We start from the raw sequence: 12,703 nt of genomic DNA, 5'->3' as shown, positions 1-12,703 counted from the left end.
GCACTTAAAACTTCTCACACAATACTTCCACTTTTGCTTTTTCATTGTTGTTTATATAATAACTTTACAAATTTATCATATATCAAGCGATTATGAACTCCAAATAGAAAAAAAAAAAAACTAAGTTTCTCAAACGGATCCGTATAAATAGCCGAATATGCTACAATTGCTACGTTCGAGAGACGTAAAGCGTTTAACCGCAGCAACCATGTTTTATAGAACAGTGCTATAGTTATATATATGTAGGTTCGGTCTTTTATCATAGGGAATATTAATTCTCAGTTAAATGAACATTGTGACAATCTTATTGAATATTTGTCATAAAAATGGATTTAAAAGCAATACAAATTCTAAGTTGGTGGTTTGTAATAAAATTCTGGTTTGTCACCGTATAAATTGATATCTAGTTATGACAGATTTTATTGAATAGTCATGGTCTGAAAGCTTGGACACTAATCTACTGTTCCTTTGGACCAGTTTCGGATGATGGAGATCCATCCAGCTGCATCTTGGCTATACACTGCCCCACTTTTTACTCGGCCAGCCACATCTGAGGGGAGCGATAACAGTTTTGATAAGATTTGGAATGTAAAATTTTAAAATGACATTTAGATAAGTTATCTGAAAAAGGCTGTTTCAGCATTTCTAAGCTGATGCAAAATGTTATAAAAAGGCCTGAAACAAAAAAAAAATTAATACTAGCTGGGCAAGAAAATTTCTCTGTATACAATTTTGATAAGTATAGGTAGTAGCATGTTTTAGTGCTTTTAAATGCAGTCTTTTTAATGACATTGATTACTGTAGTTGGCAAAAACAAAAACACATTGATTACACTGACCAAACAAATTACACTGATCGCGCCAGAAACATAAACCAATCGGAACCTCATTCCAATATTAATAAAAAAATAAACATCTTAATCTTATCTAGGTGTTGTCAAAAAGTATCTTAATCAGGTACTTTTTGTGAGCTGGCATAATTAGCAGGTGCAACTTCTTTTTAGTTGTCGCATTCATTGCTTTTATTAGTGAATTGCCTTTTGCAAAGTTCTCCAATTTCGTTAAACCGGATCTAATTTATCCTCATAAACCCGTACTGTAGTATCCTTAAGACAAATTTATTACTTACCTGCAACTTCACACACACACACACACACACATATATATAATGTGCATCATACATATACATTTTATTCATAATATTACACAGAAATGGGTTATGTTTTATTATTATATGAATGTCCCAAACTACACAACCCTATTATTCAAACTCTAGAAACTGAAAAATAATAGTTCCTTCTACTATTGTTTACTTTTGGTACACATGGTTATGTACTTACATGTTTGTTTCACATCAAAAACCATTTAAAACTTTTAAAATAGTATTATAACTAGTGGAATATGTATAGTGTCGATTTCAATATTTTTGTCGATGGACATCGACGTGGTGTCACAGCATTAGCATCCATTTTCTATTGTTTTAGATAATTGCATACAGCCTTACTTCACATGATACTGTCCAGCGTCCACAATTTCAGCATCCAACTCTTACAAAATAAATTGAAATGATATTTACTACATTTGATATTTTTATAATTACATAAAAATTTTGCCGGCTAAACTTTTTATAATCTGGCCAAATAATACTTTTAATCATGAAAATTATGTAAAAGTAGCAATGGTAAACATAATTATAAACAGTTAACAACTCTTTTTATTTGGAAAAGAAATTAAATCATAAAACTGTTCTCATCATTGGGAAAATTAAATTTCCAAATCTACCCCTGGAAACTCACTGGATACACTTCTTCTTCGCGAACCCAAACCTGTCATTCTCCAAATCGTATTCCACGTGATAGTTCTGTTGCTGAAAACTCCCGAGAATAATCGCCGGACCACTCCGACCACCGCTGGAACTCACGGTGTTATCAGAAACCACCGTTAAACAGACGTTATCAACGCTTCCGACAAGCGTGAAGTAGTTAGACAACGGCAGCTCCATTTTAGCTCCACCTTTGAACTCGAAGATTAACTCCGGCACCGTCAGTGATCCCTTGCCGGAGATATTGAAACACGGTCCAAGTCCGGTGATCTTCTCCAAGTCCTTTTCTCTGCTGTAACTCGACATCTGCGCCGCGAATTCTTCAGCGACGAGCTCGAAAACGGGTCGATCCATGAAAGTGAATGTGGATCCGGAGTCGACGATGGTTCCTCCGTTTCCGTCGGGCCCCGGCGCGAGGAACTTGTAGGGAATCTTCACGCGCTTGCTTCCGACGTAGATTCGACGGAGATTGAGGTAGTAGTACTCAAGAAACGCAGCGTTGGAGACATTGGGGTTGTTTCGAAACGGCGTGTAGCTTAGACCCGGAGTTTTCGACCCGGAATTATGACCCGACCCGGTATCCAGATCGAGATCCGTGCTCACGTCGGTATCGTCGAACCGGCGGGAAACCAAGCAATGCGAGTATCTCTTGAGCTTCATCTGCACAGGGAGAGATTCGGGTCCGCGTCCAAACCCGGCGATACCAGCGGGTTGTCGGGTAGACAAAATGGAGCATCCGACGACGAAATCGGGTACGGTTAGATCCGGGAAATCAAGCTTCTCGGATAGTAAAATCCCAGCCGTTGATCCTAATCCGTATTGGAGAATGTACGGTGGGCAACCGACGGTGCAGTTACGGGTACTCGGGTCACATCCACTGCATTTAACATTGGGTCCGAACAGAAGCTGGCATTTCGGATTCTGACACCCGATAACCCGCGACGAGGTGGAGTTCTTGGGGATGAATCTAGGGATCCGGGTCGGATCCAACCCGGAGAAACCGCAGCCGGTGCAGAGATAACGTGAGGTGCAAGGGAACCAGACGAGGCTGCTTCCCGTATCGAACACGAAAGGGATTGTCTGCGACGGCGTGCCGAAGCTGAGCGAGACGGAGTATCCGCCGTAGCTTTTAGCGGAAAGAGGGGATTTCACGACGGCGGCGGATGCAGAGGGGGCGGTGAGAGCATTTTCGTCGGGTTTGATGGAGCTCGGTTGTTTGAGCTGTTGGGCTCTTGCGATGGAGGAGTCGGCGAGACGGCGGAGAGAGAGGTAAGGATCGTTGTTGGGCAATTGGTCTGTGTGGTGGGAGAGAGGAGAGAGAGGTAGTTTGATGGCGGATGCGACGGAGAGGAAGATAAGGAAGAAGAGGAGAGGAGGAGGAGAAGAAGACATTGTGTTTGTGTTGCGCTGTTTTCGCTTGATGGCTTATGGGTTTATGTAAGAAGAAGACAAAGGAGTGGAAAGTGGAGAATCATGTTCGATCTCTGTGACTTTCTTCTTCCTTTTATAAAAGTTTATAATAATTATAAAAAGCAATTATAAAATGTGTTCATCGTCAAGGAAACTTACCACTAGAAGTAAACTATACGTGGAAATGTATTTTCGTATGTCTGACATGAAACGTTACAAGATAGAATAAAACCAGCTAATATTTGTATTTATTGAAACATGCCAATTTGAACCGAATGCGTGTGAAATGGAATTATTATGTATACGTATACAAATACTGAAACCCAATACAGAATATCCACTATGTTTGGTTAATTGGTTTGATGGTTGGCCATGTGATGGCTCAATACTCAAGTGGCTAAACCCATTTACAAATCATGTGATTCATTAATGCACATCTTCGCTAGTCAATTCACACGTTATTTTAATTGGACAACTGTTATTAGGAGTGGTTTTTTCTCTATCCAGCTTCATATTCGATTTCATAAGGAATTGTTTTTAAATATCTTTTATTCACCAATTACACTAATCATGAAAACTGAACAAAGTACTACCATGTGTTTTTCATTGATCCAAATTATCATAAGGAATTGTTCTTAAATATCTTTTATTCACCAATTACACTAGTCATGAAAACTGAACAAAGTACTACCATGTGTTTTTCATTGATCCAAATTATCATAAAGGTTTGTACATGTCCTATTTTTTATATGTAATTTTTGCGTTTAAATTGATACGAATTTGAATAGATAATTAATCACTACATGAGCCTCTATGGACGTTAGGAATCAATTGACCAAACCAGACACGTTGAGTACAATAAGTGTGAGTAATCGACCGACCACATGTACCTTTGCTGACCCTTATAAAGTCTGTGAACGAACTTAAAAATTTGTTAAGCAGTGATAAACCAATTTAATAGCTTTCCTCCTAAAACGAGTGACTTGTTGCACTTAGCAAAATAAAACCGCCTTGATGAAGAATCAACGAAATCAATAATGCCATATGAAATCACTACGGTTGATATATTTGCATAAAAACTCTTGTGTAAAGTGTGATGATTTACTAAATATTGAATTTAATAAAGTATTAGAAATAACAAAAAAGAATTTTGCATAACTTTAAACATGAGAATTGTGATTTTTAGCAATAACAAGAATAACTCTCCATAAGTATGTGTAATTTTATTTAAATACAGAAGCATGTTATATTTAATCTAGTTTTATATTAATTTTGGTATATTTGCTAATAAGATTGATTTGCAGATACTATCTATTTTTTGTAAGCAAATTTTGATCCTTGAGATTGATTAGATCCGGAATTAATCCTTTTGTCAATAATTAATCTAATTCAACATTTTGTAGCTGATTGTTAAGTTTGACTAACCTTATCTATAACTTGCTCCCTTCAATGTAAAATCGGAGAATTATTAGGCCGAGTCGTAAAATACTTGGAAGTTCATTCGAGTATTGAAATAGTTGAGAAATTTTGCAATCAAAGTGGATATATATACCCCTTTTCACACTTTATATAATTACAAAAAGCAACTGATTACGTACTCACATGGTCACATGCATATTTAGATACTATCACGATATAATCCTATAAATATTCCTAACTTGCTTTGGAAACGGTGAAATAAAACTATACTAACATGTTAAATGTGTATGATCAAACCAGAAGATTACCGCACGTAACGTTGCTATTCATTTTTAATAGCGGATTCCAAGTGTTATTTCACTAAATATGATTCATCATATTGAAAAATGTAAAATAGTCGAAACAGGAAGACAGGTAGTGAATTGTCACGGGAAAATTCAAACGCAGTGGACAAAAACAAAATATAATAACAACAAAAATTCCTGAGAAACGATGTTGTTTGTCTATGGAAATTAGGAAGCACGTGAATTAACCAAGGTACATGGTGGGAGTCGTGGGACCAACGGTGGTCGACGCTGAATCACAAGGCGACGTCACCTCTACGTTTGAGCCAGAATATAAATTGTACCTTCGTTTTTAAGAAACGATTCAAGTGCTATGACGTATATTATAGATGATTAAATTAATATAACAACGTGTCATTTGAAGTGGATTTCATTATTAGATGGTGGAAAATTTTGCTTTGATCTGCTGATCACACCCGTAACAAGAAAATGAATGGTGCCAATATGGACCAGATCGAAACTTTAATGTCTGTATAACAGAAGTACGGGGCCATCTTAACTACGCCATTACTAGTATATGTTGTCCACTCAGTTGAACTACAAAGTTACTATATACAACAATGGGCCTTAAGTGAGAGTTTGCTTACTATTCCATAAGTATGGTACATCATCTCGGCCCAACCCAAGTAGTCAACATCGTATAACTATAAATATAACATGTTTACAAATACACAAAAATTATTTTTGTCTATAAAGTATCACTAAACCTATAAAATAATTATATTCAATCAATTACAAAATATATTATTAAATATGATTACTTAAAAGTTAAAAACATCTTATATATTGGAACACAAAAATTCTTTGAAACATAGTTGTCCGTATGTTACAATTAGGACTTTTTGTCTCATCAACAGAGAAGCTGTAAAACACATCTAAAATGCTAACTTGAAATTGTGTTACTACAACTTACAATATGCAATTGTCATCTGTCATTTCACATATCAGAGTGACATTGTAAAGTTTTATAATCTGTTTTCGCTGTAGACCAAGTTAAAGTCGTTTAATTCTACAACAATACGTTCTAGATAATATAAAAAAAGTTAAAAAAATGTTGGAAAGATTGATTACGCCCGAATTTTTAAATTGTTTCCAAAATTGTTAACTGCACGGCAAAAAGGGTCGAAACAACATGTGATGTGCCAGTATCTCCGTTATATTAATCGAGTCGATGTTTAACTATATAGTCTCGAATGTCGAACGAACATTAAGCATTATAATGGTAGGGTGACAAGATTGACTAATGAAAGGAAAAGCGAAGGATATGGATAGCAATGAAACATAATTCATGTGAAGTGGGCTAAAGCCGCTCCTACCTACATTTCCCTTTTCTTGTGATGTTTCCTTTGACTTTTATTCAACTCATCTCCGTGAAACAGTGTTCTGTCAATCGTCGTCGTTTAGTCATAATTCTTGTAGTGGAATGAATTAGCTAGACATTCCATTGTTAGTGACATGTATTTTTAAACATAAACAAACGTTACAATAATACACTTTTATACCAAAAGGCAAAAAACTTATATTCAAATCTAAATAAAAATAAAATGGTTGTTGTTTTGCTTTGAAAATAAAATAAAGCAGTCGAGATTGGAGCGTAAGCGCCAGCCATCTTTATATATTTCTACTTCTAACAACAGAAAACAAGGCCCCGATATTAATATCATATCAACACGCTTTACTATATAGTCATTATTTGACTTTTAATATAAAGAAAAGTAACGCGATGGTTACGATATTAATATATATTGCATGTTAGCTCCCATCAACATCCAAAGCTTAAACCTTCTCACTCTCTCTTCTCAAATGGAGGCTGATGATTTAACGAAACTCTCTCTTCTCCAACGCAGAAACGGCGCCGTTTCACAAACTCTAGACTTGGAGCTCCTCTCAGTCAACAAATCTTCTGATGATCCTCTTCTACGTTACACCTCCCTAAGAGACATCCTCCCTTCATCCACAGCCACCACTGATTCCCCTGCCGTCTCTGTAGCGGCTCCCATCATCTCGATCCGCAACCGCCTTGTAAAGCAAGCCGCTTGTGCCTACCTTCAGCCTGCTACTCCAACTCCTTCGTCTAACTCTTCGTTCTTCCGCCGTGTTTCTTCCTCTTTCCTCCGCATCCTATCCGCCTTATTCGATTCCATCCTCCGCCTCTTCCCATCACCCCGGAGAATATTCAGAGCTTAGTGGTAAACAGAGAGACTTGACAAACTATTCCCACGTCATCATCTCTGTTTTTCCTTTTTTTTTTTTCATTTCAAAATTTATGTTCTTTTATTTCAAACAACTCGTGAATGTTTTTGATGTTCATGTAATACGCTTCAGTTTGAGCCCTGGAACTTGCGGGCTTAGCTTTGGCGCGAGTCTCCGTGAGCGATGTTTACTCAGTTACTTTCGCCGGTTCTTGTAAGACAATTGTGCCAGAGACCAGTTAAATAAATAAAAAAAAAAGAAAACAAGGCGCTGCCGTCAAATTTTGTTTTTAGTTGGATAAATCATTGTTATGTAATTTTTAGATCTTTAAACACTGTTATGTAAAAAATTTTAGATGGTAGAGTGATCAGGCAATCCAAAAAAGTGTAGGTGTTTAAAACATGTTTCGATAAAAACAAAAAATAATCAACGTGAAAAAGAGAGGGAACATTTGATTATTGAGCTTTTTAGACATATATGATCGTGTAAGAAATGTCAATCTAATTGTAATTCTATATAAGCATACTATTAACTATTACTCTGTCTTTTTACATCTTGTCTAGCCTAACCATGAGAAACTCACAAAAAAGAGAATATCATTAACCTTAAGGTCAATCTTAAACAGTGTCCTACGCCTAATTAAAATCATAGAGTACATTTTGAAGATTGTGTTTTCCCATGTTGGATATTTAGAGCATGATTAACCCTATAACCCAAATTGGGTTTTTAGTGATTAATTAATTAATTGTATTTAAGAATTCTAGTTAAGAAACTATTAGATTTTGTGTTTCAAGGAGAGTTTCTTAATTAAGGATTCTTAAAAAAATGTAAATTATTTTTGAAAGATAAAATTTATTTATTAATTAAAAAATATTAAAAAATAACATTTTAAACATAGAATTTAAAATAAAAACATAAAAATAAGGATTATTAAAATAAACGAGAATAATTTGAAAGAAACATCCACCTGTGAACTTTTGTTGTCTTCTCTTTCTTAAAACTCTGAAATATCAAATTGAGAGGTTGATTGTTTTTTTTTTTTTTTTTTTTTTTGGTAAAATGTTAACGAGAGGTTGATTGTTTGTAGATTTTAAAATGGTTTTTGGTTTTTGTTTTTGAAAACCATTATATTTGCCAATCAAGAATTTTTTTAAAAATGATTCCCTAAAAACTAAAATTTTAAAATGTAAAATCTAAAAACTAGTTTTTCAGATAACTACCTAGTTCTACACAGAATCTAAAATCTATGTTTTCTTAGATTTTGGCTGTAAATTTTAAAATGTAAGTATTTTAATAACTCACGCACTCGTTTGCCACAAATACTCAATTAGCACTTATAGTTAAGCAAGACACTGTCAAATAAACAATTAATAAAAAATAACTGATTATACATACAGTTAGACCAATCATTTTTCATCCTAACACTCGAAAAACATTTAAACACATTTTCTAATATTTCATTGTGTAAATCTGCACTTATAGTTAAAGTATGCAATAAAGTATTAAATGTTTTTTTTTAAATAATTATCAGAATAAAAAATGGTGGACGATTCATTTTGAGCATTAGGTTCCACATTTAATTATCAGAATATTGATATTCCACTAATAAGCTTTTAATAAATATCATTTAATATATCAGAGAGAATTTCGGGTATTTATATTCATCTAATGTATGATCTTAAATTTTTTTATTTGTATTTTATTATTACTACTGATTTTTATTTATTGATTTATTTCTTAAAACTAAAATCCAAAATCACCATTCAAGTTTTTTCAAAAACTAAAATCTACAGAAAAATCAAAAACTAAAAACCAAAATCCAAAATCTAAAATCTAAAAACTAAAAACCAAAAACTAGAAACTAAAATCTAAAAACGAGGAAACAATCATCACGAGTGTATCCATCTTGTTCGTTTTCTACTATCATATTATGTTCTACATTTTGATCACATATATAGCATCTTCTTCTCCATAATATGATAGTAGAAGACGGACGAGATGAATACATTCAATTTGATGTTTCAGAGTTCTAAGAAAGACAATATATGTGATCAAGGAGAGTGTTTGGTGAGAAGAATTGAAGAAGAGAATGGAACTTGTTTGGTGAGAAGGAGACTTTGTGAAGAAAAGGAGAGAAGAAGACTTTGGTGAGAAGGGAACTTGTGACTTGCATATACAATACTTGTTACTTATAGAGAAGGAGAGAAGTAAACTACAACTCATGCACACATACGGACAAATATACAACTCGTGACTTATACAGACTTGTGACTTGAATAAAAAATCTTGTGACTTATACATAGAACTCGTGACTTATACAGACAAACATAACAACATAAGGACAACGTTATTGTCACTTGTGACATGAATAACCATCCTGTGAGTTGAATAAACATCCTCTGAGTTGAATAAAATCTCGTGACTTCTCTTGCACACTTGTGACATGAAGCCTCTGTCTCTCTGCACACGGAAAGAGATACAATCAGATGCGATAATCATGGTCTAAACAGAACATGTTACAGAACATGAAACAGAACACATAATATCAAGCTTTAGCGATAATCATGGTCTAAAACAGAACATGTAACAGAACATGAAACAGAACACATAATATCAACATAACCTATTGAGTATAAACTATGTAAGTGTAGTTAACACATGATAACTGTAACTACTAAACAATATCAATCTACCGAACAGAAACTAACTGAAGCAAAAGTTATATATACCTTTGGTCCCATAGTGACTTTAACAGCATCAGCAAGCTCCTCGACACCTCAAAGCATCAAAGCACGACCCTCAACACCGAACCTTATGTCTTTCTAGTGGAGCTGAGTCTGCTTCCAATCTAAACAATATACAGACAGAACACACATCAATACATACATATCCACAATTGGACAAAACAGAATAAGGTAGATACGAAATGAAGAAGACACGAACCTGGGTTGTACAGTTTCTGGCAACTCTGTCAAAAAGCAAAGAAAGATTATAATTAAATTCAATAAAAGTGAGAAACTAGAGTCATCATCTATGAAGTAAAGCAAAGAAGAATAGATCTAACCTAGCTTTTGATTTCCTGGTAACAAATTTAACAAAATTAAAAAAAGGATTGAGCTTTGAAGACGAGACAGAGAAGACGAGAAGACCAGAAGAAGAGAGGGAGAAGACGAGAGAAAAGAGAAAAAAGAAAAAAGAAAAGAGAAAAAAGAAAAGAGAAAAAAAAAATAGAATCAATGCTTTGCTGATATGTGTTTCCAAAACCCACTTTAAAATCGGTCACCAAAACCCTTAGTTAAGGATCCGTAATATGCTTTATATTTAGTTTAGATGGTTTAGGGATCAGGCAATCCAAAAAAGTGTAGATGTTTAAAACATGTTTCGATAAAAACAAAAAAATGATCAACGTGAAAAAGAGAGGGAACATTTGATTATTGAGCTTTTTAGACATATATGATCGTGTAAGAAATGTCAATCTAATTGTAATTCTATATAAGCATGCTATTAACTATTACTCTGTCTTTTTACATCTTGTCTAGCCTAACCATGAGAAACTCACAAAAAAGAGAATATTATTAACCTTAAGGTCAATCTTAAACAGTGTCCTACGCCTAATTAAAACCATAGAGTACATTTTGAAGATTGTGTTTTCCCATGTTGGATATTATTGAGTTTGACGGAGTTTGATGAATCATTTACAAGAGATTTTGGACCTCTCTCTCAGTCCTCTGTAGCTACCCTACTCTTAAAAGCAACTCATGGATGGATCGTAGTTTGCAATCAATTACTATCTCTCTATCGATGCACATCATCATCACCAACGATCAGCAATACATTAGCAAATGTTATGACATAAGAGTCACTCCATCTCAAGTCTTTATGATAATTTCTTGCTGGTAATAACATTAGGAACATTACATAACTACCAACCAATACAACCAGGGCGATTTCATAAAAGGACTGATACAAACTGTTAGCATAAACCAAGTAAAATTCAAGAGACTGAACACATGGATTGGGGAAGACGCTGTTCTTTTTGGATAATTTGCACACAAGGATAAACTTCAGATGATCAATCGAACATCATCACCACCATCCACATAGACCATTTTTTTATCACAAATTTAGAAGAAAAAAGCTTGAGAACGACAATGGAGTACCCCCAGATACATACTTCAGTATGAGAAGGGGCAAAGATTTTGAACAAACCAAGAGCTACTAGAAGCAAGTGCCTTCTGGAGGTTGAACAAGCTTACGGTTATGCGACGTAGACATCTCCTTCTTCAGCTGTGTTAGTATAGTCTCCATTGTGTACTCCCTTTGCCAGTTCGCAAGAAGCCCAAACTTCTTAGGTTCCACCTATACATACAGAGACAGAGCATGTAAAGAAAGGAGTCAGAGAATGAGAGGGTGGTGATTCTTATGCGTACGTACCACTCCTGTTTCATGGTTGACACAAGTCATGTTGATACGTGAATGGAAGCGGACGGTGGGAGGTTTCTCAGGGTAATCTTTGTCACAAAAGAGCTTCAACTGATAGATCCGACCTTCATGAACAGTCTGCCCATAGAAGACAATTCATTTCTGTTAGTACAAGCAAAAGAAACCTTCACTAGTCATGATGATTGCTAAGAGAATTGATCCATGCTTCTTAAAACAATCACACACACAGATAATGAAAAAGAAAGAGATATAAGTACGTTGTGAGGAGCGATGATGGTGCCAGTCCAAGAGCGCATGTAAATGTCATCTCCATCATCCATTCCATAGCTCACAGTTCCATCTCCAATACCTTTCTCCCCACGTTCAAGCTCCTCCAGCAACCGAAAGTTCCTTGGAACTACATTTAATCATTAATAATCTCTCTTTAGTGAAATCAAGAACCTTAATCACTACCCACCCACGATTCTCAAGAACAAGACTTGCTATGTTCTAAGTAATTACCCTAATCCGAATTCAATAACCCTAAAAATCAGAGAATTAAAACCCAATTCGGATTCCAAAAACCCTAGAAAGGAAAATTCAAAAGATATCGAAATATCTTACCAACAACACTCGATCCTCCAGCGCCAAGAGTCATGTTGTGGATTCGATATGATTTAGTGTTTTTCGAGATCTGATCGCGCCGAGAGATGAGCTAAGGAGGAGAATCTGGTGAAAAGACAGAAAGCTCTATATGTGTGAGGGACGATGGAAAAAGAGTTCAATTTTCAATCCTAGTCCCCAGAAATATATATTCTATCAAATAGTTCCTACAATTACGATAATTACTTATAGTACCCTTAGATAAATCCGAGCAATTTCTTTTGGTTCGTGTAACAGATTCTGGGTTTTGGGTCACAATTATTGACCTTTTGGTTTTGGTTTTGGTTTTGGTTTTGGTTTTGGTTTTGGTTTTGGTTTTGGGTCACACAATATTGACCTTTTGGTTTTGGGTCACATATCATGTATTAGTATTAGACTATTAGTGAGTGTTATTGGTAAATATTGGGAGTAAATGGGAGGAAATTAAAATC

General features: G+C 35.1%; 3 protein-coding genes across 3 annotated transcripts; 1 reads left to right on the top strand and 2 right to left on the bottom strand.

Annotated features, from left to right (window-relative positions):
• Positions 1-1,632: 1,632 nt before the first annotated feature.
• LOC106445162 (probable aspartyl protease At4g16563) lies at positions 1,633-3,424 on the bottom strand. Its single transcript, XM_013886676.3, has one exon. The coding sequence runs from the start codon at positions 3,211-3,213 to the stop codon at positions 1,792-1,794; it is 1,422 nt and encodes a 473-aa protein (XP_013742130.2). The 5' UTR covers positions 3,214-3,424; the 3' UTR covers positions 1,633-1,791.
• A 2,990-nt stretch (positions 3,425-6,414) lies between these two features.
• On the top strand, positions 6,415-7,630 carry LOC106445163. Its single transcript, XM_013886677.3, has one exon. It carries the CDS (start codon positions 6,744-6,746, stop codon positions 7,179-7,181), a length of 438 nt encoding a protein of 145 aa, XP_013742131.2. The 5' UTR covers positions 6,415-6,743; the 3' UTR covers positions 7,182-7,630.
• A 3,480-nt stretch (positions 7,631-11,110) lies between these two features.
• On the bottom strand, positions 11,111-12,419 carry LOC106435179 (ubiquitin-conjugating enzyme E2 variant 1D-like). The gene is made up of 4 exons (XM_048778020.1): positions 12,234-12,419; positions 11,888-12,027; positions 11,622-11,747; positions 11,111-11,546 (listed from the first exon to the last, which is right to left on the bottom strand). Exons 1-4 carry the CDS (start codon positions 12,265-12,267, stop codon positions 11,406-11,408), a joined length of 441 nt encoding a protein of 146 aa, XP_048633977.1. The 5' UTR covers positions 12,268-12,419; the 3' UTR covers positions 11,111-11,405.
• Between the last annotated feature and the right edge of the window lie 284 nt (positions 12,420-12,703).

This window comes from Brassica napus, chromosome A4 (genome assembly GCF_020379485.1).
Source record: "Brassica napus cultivar Da-Ae chromosome A4, Da-Ae, whole genome shotgun sequence".
Lineage (NCBI taxonomy): Eukaryota > Viridiplantae > Streptophyta > Magnoliopsida > Brassicales > Brassicaceae > Brassica > Brassica napus.
Note: the sequence above shows the minus strand (reverse complement) of the source record. Positions and strands in the feature narration are given on the sequence as shown.

Excerpts from the sequence above, each read along its gene's own strand:
- LOC106445162 (XM_013886676.3), bottom strand. The coding sequence starts at position 3,213 with ATGTCTTCTTCTCCTCCTCCTCTCCTCTTCTTCCTTATCTTCCTCTCC.
- LOC106445163 (XM_013886677.3), top strand. The coding sequence starts at position 6,744 with ATGTTAGCTCCCATCAACATCCAAAGCTTAAACCTTCTCACTCTCTCT.
- LOC106435179 (XM_048778020.1), bottom strand. The coding sequence starts at position 12,267 with ATGACTCTTGGCGCTGGAGGATCGAGTGTTGTTG. Across the intron at positions 12,028-12,233 it reads TGGAGGATCGAGTGTTGTTG|TTCCAAGGAACTTTCGGTTG; the intron begins GTAAGATATTTC and ends GATTAAATGTAG. Across the intron at positions 11,748-11,887 it reads CCATCATCGCTCCTCACAAC|ACTGTTCATGAAGGTCGGAT; the intron begins GTACTTATATCT and ends TTCTATGGGCAG.